We start from the raw sequence: 16,763 nt of genomic DNA, 5'->3' as shown, positions 1-16,763 counted from the left end.
TATTGTGGTTCATGTTCCATGACTCATGAATATCTATATCAGCATTATATTAAAGAAGAGATGAAATGTACTAAGTTGCATATATTCAGTTACAATGGGGTATTGTAAATTACAACAAAAATTTCCAAATTTGATAAAACATTTCCCGATTCCTCAGTAATAACAAACATCAGAACATTAGCATACTCTAGTTATGAAGAATATTAGTTATCCTCACATTACTTGGCAAAGACTTTTACTTTGTAATCCTAGATAAATCCCATTTCATTGACAAGGGTTAAGGAATCTGTAAAACTATTTCTAAAAGATGTTTAACTATAACATGTAGAAGATCAAAATAATTCGACTTGATTATCAGCAGAAACAGTTTCATATGAGTGTATTTTCTAAAGGATAATAAAACTAGAATGAATCATGGTCAAATCTGCAACAGAAATTAAACAATACTCGGTTATTTCATAAAGTAAAATCATAGATGAATTACTGTAATAGAATGTTCTTAACGCCTTTGTCAAGAATATTTTATATAATACCACACACTAAGATAATACCATTATGGCATAAAGTACCAGTATTGAAACAAACCAAAACCTTAGGGACTGGTGCCAGACCTGTAAAACATTGCATCTTGGGAACTTTCCATGTTTAAGCTAAAAACTTTGGTCCACAGCATATTTCAGAAATAAGACACATCATTCCAATCAGATGTTCATTATCTCTGATGCCAAAGATGTATAAACATCTACGATATACGAATCATTTTCTTACTGCAGTCTGTGGAAGAAGAGGGATATTTACCTTGCGCTTGGGTTGTGATGCCACCGATTCCTTCTTGTTTTTGCCCATGGCGTTTTTAAGTTTGGACAGCCTAACCATTCAAAGATGTCTTATTAACTCACACAACAAAACTGAAGCATCTTGATTCCTAGGAACATGTCAGAGACTAGCATGATCTTGTAGAAAAAAATCAATCCACAGTGTCACAATATGATCCATGAGTTCAAGCTGATATGAGTCTGCACTGTTATCATTCGCATGATCTTGAAGAGGAGGGAGTCAATCATAGACACAATCGTAGGTATCTGACAATATTGTCAGCATGTGGGGTTGAAACGGTACACAATGTTACCACTTGAACAGTTTACAAAAACAATAGATCCTTCAGAACACAGGTCAGCATAACCAATAACCACAGATAACTATCCTGTTTAGAATGAGATGATGTCGGTTGTGTGTATCCTATACTCCACACAATGTACTGCGGAATCAGCTAGTCCACAGTTAGGCTGCACACACTGCTGAACTGTAGATCCCTCAGTTAGGCAAGAAAGTGCTACATACTAACACTAAACACAAAACAAGACCACTTTAATCTGATTTCCAATCATGAAGGGAGCCAAGAGGAAAGTATATTATTTGTTGAGTCGCTGGCACAATACAATCAGAATTTCTGGTAAAAAGCTCCAAGAATGTTATGCAGTAAAGACAATCGGCAACTACTGCAAACAGTAATATCTCTGCAGTAAGACATATGAGTACATGTAACTGTAAATTTATGTTATGTGTGCTAGGTAATAACCTAGGATGACATTTTAAGTCTGTTTCTTCATGCACAGTTATGACTCCAAAGGCTCCAAAAGTCAAACAGGTGATGTAAGAATGCTGTCTGCTGCAAGTAAGATGCTGTCTGCTCCTGGTATCTTGTGTCTGCACCGTTCAGCCTGACTCACCTGTTGATGCTACATCTAGTGAGTACCCACAACCACAACAACACTCATACCAGATTTGAATCAATTCCAAATTGTGTGTAGGTTATATCATCCAACATCCCTTACTGGATAAGGTATCAACACATCCAGTCTATCACACAAGGATGCCAAACATTTCACTGAACAAGTCTGTTAGAACCAGTTATTCTCTTTTTCCTTAATACAAGGATCATAATAAAGTATTACTTCCTATAGAAGATAACAGCAGAGTAAAACTTTCCATTAAACTTATAAAACTGAGTGATTTATCATTTACCTATCAAGTTATATAAGTTTTTAAGGCCCCCAAAATGAACACGGATAAATTCCACACACCATTGCAGCAGTATTGTATGATATCAGACCTCTATCTGATATAGTATCTGACAGAAATAATTTCACAAACAAAAATCCATGAAATTCCAAATCCATCATATTCCATGCTGCAAAAACTTGAACAATCTTCAGATCAGAAATCCATTTTAACATCTGCTTCTTCCTTAGTCCTGACACTTAACCTGAGGCTGTACTGCTCTGGACTATTCACTACAGCAGATGTCAGTGACTTATATGTTCATGCAGCATGAGTGAGTGAAGCTATCAGTCAATGTGTTTGCCAAATGTGCGTCTGCTACTCATGAAGCAGACGTGGCCCAGTGGGATGGAGAGAAAGTAGGAGGGAGGGAGATGCTCGCAGAGCTGACACCCACAGCCTTCCACTTACAGGAAGAGCATTTCCTATCTAGACTTTCTCTGACTGCAGGCTTCCATTACTTCTTGGTCCTGTCATATGACATTTCATGTGCCACTGGTGGTGGTGTGTGGTCCTGTGCACTGAGTTCATTGTGCATTGAAATTAAGCAATGTTGAGTGCAGAGAGTCCTTGGATGGGTGAGTGTGTTTGGCAGCTGGACTCATGTAAGTTTCTAGGACTTCAGTCCTGCCTCACAACGAAGCACATGTGATACATGTGGTTTCACCTTAGGCAAGTAAGTTTGTTCACCCAGCAGAAAATGGGTACATGGTGGGATAGGTTATCTAGCATCTCACAGGCAGCTTGACTTATCTGGGGTAATGATAATCAGATCATTTAGTTGCTTCGAGCATGGAGAAATGTGCAGAATAAATGGACTATTATCATTTCTAATCGGTCATGTACATTGTTTTTTTCAGTACTCATAACTTTCCGATGTACTTTCTGTATGATTGAAGTAATGGCGTTTTCTATTCTTACAGTACTTACGGATATCAGCTGAACAAACGATACAATTTTACAATTACTGGAGGGTAAAAAGATATGAAATACATGCTAAGATTAAATACAAGTGGTGTCAGTATCTAGAGCAAGTTTTATTCCAAATCTACAACCCAAGACTTGCCAATGACACCTTCATCAAGTCTATCACATTAACCAAAAGTTGCTAGTGGCGCCTACAACAAGTCTACCATGTTTTAGTGTACAGCAGCAGGCATAAATAGTTCCATCCAGCTCCACCAGTACATAACTTGCATTACAGCACAATGGTAGCCCATACTCTACATAGCCAGATCCATTTCTGTGATTAGAGAAGCAAGGTCTCACTCGCAACTATCGTGGCTGTTGTTACATAATTCACATAACAACTCAAACAGTCAAGAACAATTAGCACATGATTATATCTGCTTGTACCTTTTGTCACACTCATCATTTCTGACATTTCAGGAAGACGTAAAGATATTTGGCAATTTGTTTCCTTCTTTCCAGCCTGAACATTTGAAAATGACACTGAATGAATAACCCATATAATTAAGCAATTTTCTTCATCAGCTGAGAGAGATGAATACTATGAATACTGCCCCAATACTCTCTTCTCTTATTTATATTTTCTCCTCATGTTCTCAGATGCAGGCCAACCATCTTGCTATAAAACAGAAATAGGTAAATGTTTCAACTGAGTGTGAGTTAACAATGTAGCCTGAAAATGATGTGATATATACACAACATACACATTTCCATGTGTTTTATCGTGTGTCTTTGCTTTGTTGGTACCAACAAAACAACTGATGAAGACAAATACTGTTTGCAGTCACTACACCTTCAATGCAATGTGTTCTCAAGTCATACACTTACAGTTATCTCTGTATGAACTGACATTCAATGCATGGATAATACTGCTGCTTTTCAATAAGACAATTTATTTGAACTTACCCTCTCAGATAGAAATTTTATAGTAGATCCATCCGATTCCATGTTTTTCTTACAGTTTACATACAGGAATTAATTCATTTACTGTATAGGAAAACATGACAGGCACTGAGTAAACTTGTCACTAATACGATCTATTTTCCATCTGGGTTCATATCAAGAGAGTCGCAGGTTTTTAATGTCAATAAAATTGTTTCCATGTTTGACAAGTGGTAGACGTTCACTAAGGAAGATAATTTGACAGCTTAATAAAATGATAAATGTTGTTTATAGCCTTCGGTAATAATATTCCAGCATACTTTCACTGTTGCCTGTGAATTATCAGCTCTGGACCAGACAAACCCATGATGGAGAACATGTACAACTATGAAAGTCAGGAGGCATGTTTAATTAGTTTGTTGTTAAACATCATACTAAATAATATTCCAGATATATGGCACCAGTCTGTAATAAATCAAATCTGGACAAGAAAATCTAGTGATTGTTATAAGGTGCATCACTCTATGCAATTGGGATCTGACCCTTATCACAAGTAGCATCTTCGCAATCCAGTGACGTTTCATAAACCATAAAAAAGATCAAGCAAACATATACTTTGTTTAGGATTGATTGATCATATTGATCCCCAGGTGAGTAATTGGGGCTTAATGCCTATTCCAGATTATTGCTCTTGCATGACATATAACAAAATACAATCTCCACACCTCCATTTGTTTAAGACTTTTATTTCATACTTACAAAATGTAAAGACATAAGTCAATTAAGGTTTTATACTGGTTTTAGTGATATTTCAGTGATATCACATAAGGGAACTGGAACACTGTACCTACCAGAGTGCTCTGAGTGACAGGCAAACACTTTAACCACTTGGCTACCCCATACATCCTATGTAACAAAGAAAATAATTCACCAGATTGAACAAGCCAATCACAAGAAACCCTTTCATTTCGTGTTGGATGACTAGGCTGTAATTACATACAGGAGGTATGGTTTTGTAAGGTAATGTGGTAACCTTTATAGTTAAGTCATCCTTTTGTTAGCATTTACCTGACATAGCTATTTAGGCAAAATCAGTTATATTACTAGTTTCATGGATTGTTATGACGAATGGAGAAGATGTATGGAAGAAAATCGATGATAGAGTTCATATTTTTATGTCCTATTTGGCATCCACCATCTTGAGCTCCTTTTAGGTTGAATACTGAATTGAGTGAAAGAAAATAAGCCATTAATAATGTTTGACAGGTTTTACACAACACAGAAATGGGAATCCAAATGTACTGAAAGGATGCAGAAGAAACTATTCATCGTGTCCCTCTTGATGGACAGTAATTTTCATTCAACCAAATTCTCCACACGATAGACTTAGGTCTGATACTCAAAGACATTGTCAAACCTTTCAGCAGAGTACACAGTGCCATTATTATACTTCAAAGGATGATCCAAATCAATTATTTGTTCAAACCCTCAGAGTATATTCCATGATATAAATTTATATTATTGACATTTTTTCAAACTAATACTGAAAAACTAAAATAAAAAAAATTATGTCACAACAGTGCTTCAAAGGTCTATTCTTCAAATATCTACAATGAAAATGTATCAGCACAGTCATGTCAGAACAGTAAATTTTAAAATTCTCAGTTCAAGTCACCCTTTTGCTGGCCAAGAACAGAGACACTGCTCCTGTCTGTCAGGGTCATGGTCTTTTACAGGGGAGACAACTGTATGTTGTTAACACTGGGAGAATGACAGATGTCCTGACACATACAAGGAAGTGGCTATTGTCCCCTGTGTTGTTGTATTGACTATCCGTAGCCACATTCATCCTTCTCTGTCACCAAACATGGGGAACATCTCAAAACATTCATTATGAACATTACCTGATATGATGATGTTATGTCCACTAATTTTGACTTAAAACGTTCCTTTCATTAATAAGTACGAAGTCTAGTTTCACATGGGCAGAAAGTGACACAGAAGTTATTCAGTGATGTATACTGTGTTTGTCATTAAGAAACGACTACATTTCACATGAAATTCAAACCTGAAGAGAAATATATGAAAAATACTTTGAAACATATCCAGTTATGAAACACACCTTTTAAAACAAACTAAAGATCTGACACAAAAATGGCATTTCCCTGCTTGAGATGATCGCTCGCACTTGGCAGGTGATCTGTTCTGTAATTAGATAGTTCCTTTCCTTGTGTTAGGTATTTTGGCACAGTTCTGATTTGACATATTCTTAAAATAAAAATTAGGAAGGTATTTGCTTTCCTCATAGTTCTGCAAATACATAATTAATGCCTGTGACATCCTGTTTACACTGGGTTAAAATCTACACGATATGGATCCCAAACATTTGTCAGAGTTCAAGGAGTGAAATCAGAGGGGAGATGTGTGTTTTTGAGGATTTTTAGAGGTACTGACCTGACATAAACCTGAAAACTCAACTCTTGACACACAGAACACAAGCAGCATATTTATATGTGTTCACAAGTAACAAATGTTTTCAGTAACAACTAGATCCATTGTGGCAAGTAATAGTCTAAGAATTTTACAAAGACTGATTACTCTGAATGATGACTTGCAATTGTTATTCTGAATGATTACCCTGAATGACTGTCCAGAATGATAACCCTGAATGTTTACCCAGACTGATTACCCTGAATGATTACCTGAATGTTTACCCAGACTGATTACCCTGAATGATTACCTGAATGTTTACCCAGACTGATTACCCTGAATGATTACCTGAATGTTTACCCAGACTGATTACCCTGAATGATTACCCAGACTGATTATTCTGAATGATTACCCTGAATGACTGTCCAGAATGATAACCCTGAATGTTTACCCAGACTGATTACCCTGAATGATTACCTGAATGTTTACCCAGACTGATTACCCTGAATGATTACCTGAGTGTTTACCCAGACTGATTACCCTGAATGATTACCTGAATGTTTACCCAGATTGATTATCCTGAATGATTACCTGAATGTTTACCCAGACTGATTACCCTGAATGATTACCCAGACTGATTATTCTGAATGATTACCCTGACTGCACTGATAGTCAATTTTATATGAGGAAAATCTTTTCGCATCCCATTATCCATACTGGAAAGCCAACCCACTTGTAATTTATTTTCAACAAGATGGCAACAAGAAAATCAGAGTAGTTGATCAAGTGACATGGCAAAAAGTCAATCAGATAGTCAGTGATGTGGTGAGTCCAACCTCTGCCAAGTATGATTCAGTGTAATGCAGTAACAACAAGCTCCACAAACTGTTTCCCTATCCTGATGTGACATCTGCCAGTCTTGGTGGTCACAGCACCAAACACCTGGGGATGTGGCAGTCGTGTCAACTAACAAATTGAAAGAGTTGTTTCCGTGTTGAAAATACAATCATGGACATCCTTTAAATTTCTTCTTCATGTGTATCTAAATACCATTAAAATAAGGTTTTATTTCTTTTGAGAACTATGTTAAATCAGAACATGAACATTACTGTACTACTCAAAAGAAGTCAATGATTCATTCACGACAATGACAGGATATATTCAATCTAGCACCACATGGGAATCAGGTGTTTCTTAAATTCTTTTGAGTGGTATACTAATAATGAGCACATGTTTGTGTGAGTGAGAGAGTTTAGATTAAGGTTGCTTTTAGCAACATTCCAGGAATATCATGGTGGGGGTCACTAGAAATGGGCTTCACACATTGTACCATGTTGGGTATCAATTCCTTCAGAGAGATCAAGCAAACTTGTACTTTGTTTTGGAAGGATTGAACATATTGATCCCCCATTTTAGTTGACTGTAACAAGCGAACACCACCCCACCACCCCAGACCCCAGTGTAGGTTTGCAAGAACAAAATCAGGAAAGAAAGTACAATGTTGTTCACCAACACATTATGAGACATTATAGCCAAATGTAAATCAAGATTGAAAGACACCATAAAACTAGGGTAACTGACAGATTAGACTGTAAGATGGTTTAAAATAACTTAGACCATGAAAGTATCAGAATATCATATATCAGTGAGTGGAGAGTTGTTTATCATGTCTGGGAGCAGTTTTTCAGATGCATCAATGCACGTCAGCTTCATGTTGGAATTAAGTCTGACGCGATGCAGGTCTCTTCCGATAACCATTTCTGTGTAACCTATTGGCGAGGGCAGTTTGCTGCCAGTCCTCAAACATAATCAGGGAGAATCTGGGATTCAAACTCCCAATTCTAGTATCAAAACATGCCAAAGGGAGACAACTCACATAAGATCTAGCCCCCTTTGGCAATCTGGTCTCCAAGGGTTGTATAGAACATCTGATTAAGGTCTTACAAATGATGTGTAATTTGATGAAGCTAACAGACTCTAGATACTATCTAGACAGTTTCTATCTATCACTTCACAAAACGAATTGTCCAGCCAATCAGTACACAAACAAATCCATTATCCAATGTTGCCATCTAGATGAAGCACCTACTGGCCTACTGACCCAGGACTTCCTGGAAGGATCCACCACTGTCTGAGTGAGATCATGTCTACTCCCCTGTGTGTACACACAGTCACTGGGCCAGGAAACATCATTGCTATCATGTAATTTCCCCTGAGGTCATGCATCTATCTCCATCTTACTAATGGCATCAGTTGAAACACAGCACAACATATCCATAACCAACTGTGGTTATGGCAAACTCATAGACATAACAAACAGATTTTGTTTGAATTTTAATCAAAATGTGAATAACAAAGTATCGTTACAAAAAACTAAACACAGTGGTCCCTTTGAGTTTGTACTGTATCCATCAAAGATATTATTGAACTTTGACACCACATTCAGGATGCATTTTAGGAAAAAACACTCCTGGAGTCAATCCAAGATTACATATGTCTAACAAGTCTGAACACATAGGTCTAACAAGTCTGCTCAAAATCCTCACATTAGGCAAGACCAATCTAACTAGACTCTACTTAGTCATTTAAATTATTTATTATTTCATATTCTGAGGCAATGCATGTATCTCCATCTTACTAACGGCATCAGTTGAAACACACAATAGAAATGGCAGGGTGACTGAAAGGACTGACTCTACAACCATATAGGGAATCAAACCTTAACTTGAGGGGTAAACACTTTAACCAGAAGACTACACCATGACGATGAGTTGTAAGTTGTCTTTTGTAACACACTGTTCATATACACTGTCCACTGTCCCTGTCAATATGTCAGTCGGTGATTTGAATGGATTGTCATCACAGACCACAAAGCCCTTTACATATTGACAGTTATCTCCCAACCTACACAAAGCACCATTATGACATTTTGACAGTGAACATCAACCACTGTTACAAGAGACAACAGGCAGACAATCTCCCACAAGCAGAAAACTGTATGGAGATCTTAGAACAAGAAGCCCAGAGAGTTCCACCCAGCCCACTTGTACAGTCATCTGTTCCGGCCTGATACTGAGATATTATTAGTGTACTTATTCATAGACCAGGCTCGGCCACATCCCCTCAGTTGCTGTGTTTATGTTTCCTTATTAGACGCTATCTTCATTACCCTAACTAGCTCATTACCTTCAACACCATACATGGACTGATCTGATTTGAATCTACAGACACCTTAAGTCTTCACCTCAGGATAAGGGATAGGACAAGGACAAGGACAATTTGGAGTTTAAGTTTAATTATGAACACTATACTTCTAAGCAAGGTGTGATCTACTAGAACCTGTGAGGTGTGAAACCTTGCTAATCTGGAATATATTGCCAAGAAGACCTAATGACTTTGAGAACACACAAACATAAACATACTGAAATTTGTTAAGTTTGTTTGCGTACTGACTCTGATTGAAACAGTCTGGCGAGTATTGCATGAAGCAATTCAGGATAACAGTCTCAAGAACGTACTGAGTAACATCAGTGTTTGTGTGAATGAAGTATAAGGCCAGCTTTTGTAATTATGAGGAAATTACTGATTTGAGACTTCAATATTCAACTTGCTGACATTTGAACATGAAAGAATTACCCAATGAACATTACATGGTTTATCCAAATTCATTCTGTCAAGATTGAACTCTTCACTGTCCTTGGTGAATGTTGTGGCTCTGGTTTATAAATGGCAGACTGGACAATCGTGGAAAATTTACTTTGGGTAAAAGACAAGCATTGCATCAACATTTGTTTCATGACTAGAATATCCAAATGAAATAATGTTATTACCATTAATTTTGCTATTATGTATTTAAAAATTCAAATATCATAAACATGAAATAACATGGATGAAAATAACAAAAACATTACACCAAAATACAACCATCTATACAATGCCACCACCTTCTCAGAGACCAAAATATTCTTGCTCCACTCCTTTCCTGCTGACACCCAACACAGACAGACTGTCTGTAAAAGTTTATCATATTTCATTATTCACACCAAATATAAACCAACATTCACACAACTTAAATAGTCATTTCAACACATTCAATAAAACTGTCAGAAAGTTGTAAATCTACATACCTGCTTATGTTTGGCCATGTCTGAGAAGCACGGACATTTACAGCAACCCGATTTGGCCTGCTCCTCTGCAACTTTATAAACATAACTCCTGAGTCGGATCCGCATCCTTAGATGCTAACAATTCACTGGCAACACGCCTACAGCTATTATAATGCAGCACTCAGCTAGTTTCCTCTCATATCAATTCACCTGCATCAACTCAAATTCAACTCCGCCTGAGACCGAGATGAAGCCTAGCTGGGTTCCATGTTATCCATTCCGGTTCCATCAGATATTGCTGAGTTGAAGAAAGTATCTTGAAATTAAATTTCAAGCAGATGGGGCAGGTTGGTTTTATTGCAGCAAGTTAATGTTACCTCTGTGTTATGGCGTGATAACACGGTGTGTCTCACAACACAAAGAACTGTCACTGGTGAGTCTGTTCCCAGAAGTTAAGTTTCCTAACTTAGTTTTTTATGCTGTTGATAGAAACGAGGTCTAGTCAGAAATATTCTTTGCTAAGGATAAGGTGCAGGCTGTCGCTGGGGCAGTCAAATTTGATGTATAAATTCCAGACTGCCTTCACAGGTATGTCAATTAGCTTGGACAAGGTATTCACACACTGTCAGCAAATAGTAGCCACTGTGGTGCAATCTCTGTCAAGTAAGACATTCCCAGAGAGTTGCAGGTTGATTGGCTATGTTGGACTTGAAAGCATACAGTCTATACTAAACCAACCATAGTGTATTGTGCCCTTAGTACACAACAGTGAACAGCACTAAATGATCTTTAAATCTGCAAGATATAGAACCGCTTTCTGTTTTACTCCTATAAACAACACAGCTGACTTAGTGGCATACAAAGTCCAGGTCTAATCCTCTCTAATATAATATGAATTGTTCACCACATCCACTTGGAGGAAAATAAGAAATACATCTTTCTAAAATCCTGCATCACATCAATTCCATTAACAGAAGGTAGTCTTAGTCAAGTTTCTCTGACTTCCTGAGAAAATACAGTCAGACAGGACTGTTTCAGTCAGCTTTGTTTACCTTGTTCTTTATGTGTACTGTTCTTTCTGGAATTTTATGTGGAGTCTTGAACCTTGAGACACAAGCCTTAATATGAATTCAAGAGTTTTGAGTTTATCCAACACAGGTAATGACCATTCACTGAATCTTCCTAGTGATCCATCATGACTGTGTATGAACACGACATGTTCACAGGAGCGCTTGCAATAAATGGAACTTTTAACTTTAACATTTACCACACAACTGATGAAATAACAATTGTAACTTGAAATTACTTTGCTTGGAAAACATACCGATAAGGGTTCCAGACGAACGAGGTGATTGCTGTGATTAATGTCTCCCCTAAGAACCAATTTTATCAACACTGTCAAGACCTGTTTTAAATTCAACACAAGGAGGTTATTGTGTGAGGGATATTTTAGTGAAAGTTCTCTGCAAATAGATTAGAACAGTGCCCAGTGAATCGGCAGAGAGGCTGCGATATATGCTATCACTATATCTCTACGACGCCATTTGTAGTTGCAATGTTTGGGGTTACAGAAAAGGTCATTTGATGGATGCATTTTTCCATATTTCTGAGCAAGGTGTAGATTCTACGACATCCTTAAACCCCGACAGACTGATTCTAATCATTTAAACAATATTTCAACAAGATTTATTTTTGCAGCATTAACAATTTACCAGGATTGGTTTGACCATAAAGCTACCCTTGTTGAATGCTCCTTAAAAATATTGGGCAGAATTCCATCAGTGATGAAAACATAACAGGATACACCATAGAAATCATCACAGGTTTCAAGTAACAAATTTACACTCACTGACTCTTTTTCCACTGTTCCTAAGCATAGATACTGATTTGAGCTCAAATGGATTCTGAACAAAATTTTCACATATATTGAAGTGCATGCAACTGTGATAATTTTCAGTCACATCAGTGCTGCCAAAACATATACAGAATCATAACATCAATGTGATCATAACTCAAAATAATAGGGGTGGTGGGGAAGTCCAGCGGCTAAAGCTTTCGCTCATCATGCCGAAGACTGGGCTTCGATTCCCCACATTGATACAATAACTGAAGCCCATTTCAGGTGTCCCTCAGAGTGATAATGCTGGAATATTGCTAAAAGTGGCATAAAACTAAATTCACTCACTCGCTCATAATAATGAGCGAGTTGGATTTTGCATCACTGTTAGGAATAGATGCAATATACAAGATGTTTACTGTGCAAATGTTCATGTAGAAACAGTGACAATATTCTAAAAACAATATATTCCCGAAAAACACTGGGGCACCCGAAAAGAGCTTCACACATTGCACTCATGTGGAGAATTGAACCCTTGCCTCTAGCTTGACCAACCGCTATAATCACAAGGCCACTCTATAACTTAACCCAGACACCGACTGGTTAAAATCATAGGAATAGACAACCCCTTGTTGTAATTTATTCTCATTTACAGAGCCTGTCAGACACACTCAACACACATGAAAATATTTACTGTCAAGTTTACTGCCTCTCAAACCCCAATCAGCAACACATTCTGCAAGGAGCTGAAGTCTGAACTGATCTAGGTGGAGGTCTGACACATACAGGCCAAGGTCATGGCCAAGGTCATGGCTTGGAGCTAAAGAGAGAGTGATAAAATCAAGGAGGTTTGGCAAAAAGAGATTTCCATGAAAAGACAAAAAAAAAGGGTAAGTAAATAAAGAACTGGTTTCCAAATTTACAAAAAATGACTACAAAACAATATTCTACAAGCACAAGACCTTTGTGCCAAATGAAGAATGATAATCCATATCAGTACTATAGCTTGGTGGTGCCATTGTTAGTGGGTATCGGCCTCTACACATACTATGTGGTTGTATTGCACTTCTGATTTCCACCCATCAGAACCCTCATGCACAGCTAAGTGGTGCCACTGTTAGTGGGTATGGTCAGTTAATCAAGCTATGTGATGGCAATGCCATGGTCAGCCTATCAGCATGCAGCCATTAATCAGCTGCCTTCTGTGTGTGAGTATGTATAATGTGTAATATGTCTGTCTTAGGTGAGAGGTCAGATCCACTGTCCAAGGAGCCACATTTTCTTCTTCTGAATCTTTCCTTCTAACTTCACTGAAATCGGAAATTTCACCCCAGAACTTACAAGCTGAATGATATCATCATGACATACAGCATGTCTTTGAAGTAAGCCATCAGTGAACATGCCAAGTACGTTTGAATGGTCAGCAGGTCTCAGCAAATATTCACTAGTTGGTTGGTTGGTTGTTTTACACTACACTCAGCAACATTCCAGCTATATGGCGATGGTCTGTAGATAAGAGTCTGGACCAGGCAATCCAAAGATCAACATCATGAGCATCAAATCTACATAAGTCAACAAGTCTCCAAGCCTGACAACCAAATACTGTTGGTCGCCTCTTTCGAGAAGCATGGAATACTGAAGATCAATTGTAACCCAGATCTTCACTTGTCATAAAAGAAGTAAACATTTAAGATCTGCATCACTTCAGGTTTTCCTCCCCATTGAGCAGACAAAAACCATGATACAACTGGAACACTGTCGAATGTGGCAACAAACCCTACTCACTCTCACACACACTCGCCGCATATATGGTCTCTGTTAACGGACTCTGTCAATACCATGAAAACCAATCCATCGTTCAAAATCCTTAAAAATATTTTTCATCATAAATCCCCACAACCATAAAAACTAGAAGTGAGAACAGTGAGCCATATCAAAACAACATCAACTCTGAAACAGCCTCTATATCTCAATTCAATCACCTACATCAGTGGTTCCAGACTTGGACATTATAGGAGCCAGCTGAATCAACACTGGGGTAAACATGACCCCCAGACCAATGGTCAGTAGATCCTCCATGGGCACTCTTCCCATCTTCACACCTCACCACACCTATAAGCAGACTGCTGAGACAGGCAGTTAACATGACATGCAAGGTCAGGGGTTGAAAACTAACTCTCTGAAGGAACCAGGCGCATAAACACCTCTTCATCTCTAAGCTCATTATAATCATGTGTTGGCTGTTTACATGGTAGGGGCGGCCATGGGTCATTAAATTAGCTTTCTTGGGTCTCTTCATCCCTAATTGTCCTATGCTTGTGTACACAGCAACATGGTGTAGATGTCAAGGTCAGTATATTGGCCACTTGACAGTGATAATACATGATACTCTTCCATAGGTCATTGCTTCTCTGTCTATAACAGTCTTTGGATCCTAGATTATTTCCAACAGTTGACTCATTAATTTCTAGCCTATCGTAAGAGGCGACTAATCACAGGTATCAGGTGTTTAGGTTTACTGACCTGGTTGGCACTTCATCATATCCCAATTGCATAGATCAATGTTCATGATGGTGATCATAGGATTGTCTGGTCCAGACTTAACAGCGGCTATATCTATTGCTCAAATACAGCTGAGTGTGGCATTAAACACTAACCATTCAGCCATTCTGATCTCTATCAGTCAAAACTTGCCCATACTATTCTTAATATCTATTATCATCAGAATGTCAGTTTGAGTAGCCAATCTTGATCTCTTTCTAGGCTCTAACAGCTTTATACTCATCACATTTTAGTTAATTCACAGTAGGTGTATATGACCTGTTATTACTAGGGTACAACAAGAAGCCTAAGACTCAAGATGGTCAAGCTACGTGTATATGACCTGTTATTACTAGGGTACAACAAGAAGTCTAAGACTCAAGATGGTCAAGCTATGTGTATATGACCTATTATTACTAGGGTACAACAAGAAGTCTAAGACTCAAGATGGTCAAGCTATGTGTATATGACCTGTTATTACTGGGTACAACAAGAAGTCTAAGACTCAAGATGGTCAAGCTACGTGTATATGACCTGTTATTACTGGGTACAACAAGAAGTCTAAGACTCAAGATGGTCAAGCTCTGTGTATATGACCTATTATTACTTGGGTACAACAAGAAGCTCAAGGCTCAAGATGGTTCAGCTAGAAGGCTTAAGATGGTTCAGCTAGGTGTTTATGACCTGTTATTACAAGGGTACAAGATGTTCAGGACTCAAGGTGGTCCAACTAGGTGTATATGTAAATGATTTAACAGGATCCTGAGATTTTGGTTGAACCTGAAGACCAAGACTCCAAATGGGCAAGCTTGGACTATATGACCTGTTGTCTTCTCCTTCATGGAGGAAGCTGGTCAGTGTACAGGTACAGACAAACACTCTCTTATCTTCCCTGTCATCTTCAAGCTCACCCACCAACTAGTTAGATTAACCAGCACCAGATGGATCCAAAAACATACCCATCTCAACCCTGACCCTCCATCACCACTCTTGTAATAGAAACCCTATCACCATGGCAACAGATAACATGAAAGTAGCCTTCACAGGTACTATCTAGTTTCCACTACAACATGTAGGTATCTCTGGCCATGTGAGTGGGGAACTACAACGTATCCTATTACATGTACAATATGGGCTGTTGAAGATAAAAGCTTGCCACAACTGAGATGAGGAGTGATAGTGTCTGAAGGCATATCCAATGATCTTAGACCCCATGGCAGTGAAGTTTCCCAGACTGCTGGCATCTACTATGCAGTTACCTGTGTGGAAAAGTCCACTGCATTTCACTAACAAACAGCTGACTGACAATGAGGTAGTCCAGTGGTTAAAGCATTGGCTCACTCCAAAAGCCTGGGCTTCACTTTCCCAAATCAGTACAAAGTGTAATGTCATTATATTTGGTCTGTGGTCTTATGAAAATATATCATATAGCATAAAAACTAACTTGTCATACAGACCCTGAAATAGATATACAGAGTAGACCCCATTTAACAGTGTAAATCATGGTGGGTTTTATATGAGTGCGTTCAGAAATAGAATAGTAAATGTGTGGTCCAAAACGTTTGCATGTAACATTTTCATTACAATCATGAATCATTTCAAAATATATTGGTTCTTTACATATGCTGTTGTTTTGGTACCTTTGAAAATTTAGTATATCAGAATCTATGCATACAATTTAAATAAGCATGCAAACTATTTTTTATGCATTTTTACCATTTTTTGCGCAAAAAACACAGGTTTCTGCATTAATGTGAACACTGATTTAAGTCTGTAATGTAGATATTGCACACATATTGCTAAGAGTGTGATATAAAACAACAATGACTCACTCGCAGATGCTGACAACCTTATGGCTTGCATCAGTGATGGCATGGTTTGTTGTGTTTACAAAGTCAGTCAGACGTCCATGTGACTGGAGACTGGATATTAACCGC

General features: G+C 38.0%; 1 protein-coding gene across 8 annotated transcripts in view; it reads right to left on the bottom strand.

Annotated features, from left to right (window-relative positions):
• Nucleotides 1-16,763, bottom strand: part of LOC137273248 (rap guanine nucleotide exchange factor 1-like) — a 117,807-nt gene that overhangs the window by 29,532 nt on the left and 71,512 nt on the right. For 2 of the 8 annotated variants that reach the window (XM_067805785.1, XM_067805786.1), the window contains exon 1: nucleotides 799-1,272. The exons of the other annotated variants lie outside the window; for them this stretch is intronic. In XM_067805785.1, the coding sequence (XP_067661886.1) occupies nucleotides 799-876 (78 nt within the window). In that variant the 5' untranslated portion in view covers nucleotides 877-1,272. Of the gene's footprint in view, nucleotides 1-798; nucleotides 1,273-16,763 lie in introns of those variants that run through there. 8 annotated transcript variants of the gene reach the window in all.

Source organism: Haliotis asinina, chromosome 2, assembly GCF_037392515.1.
Source record: "Haliotis asinina isolate JCU_RB_2024 chromosome 2, JCU_Hal_asi_v2, whole genome shotgun sequence".
Taxonomy (NCBI): Eukaryota; Metazoa; Mollusca; class Gastropoda; order Lepetellida; family Haliotidae; genus Haliotis; species Haliotis asinina.
The sequence above is the reverse complement of the archived record's forward strand: the minus strand, read 5'-3'. Positions and strand labels throughout refer to the sequence as shown.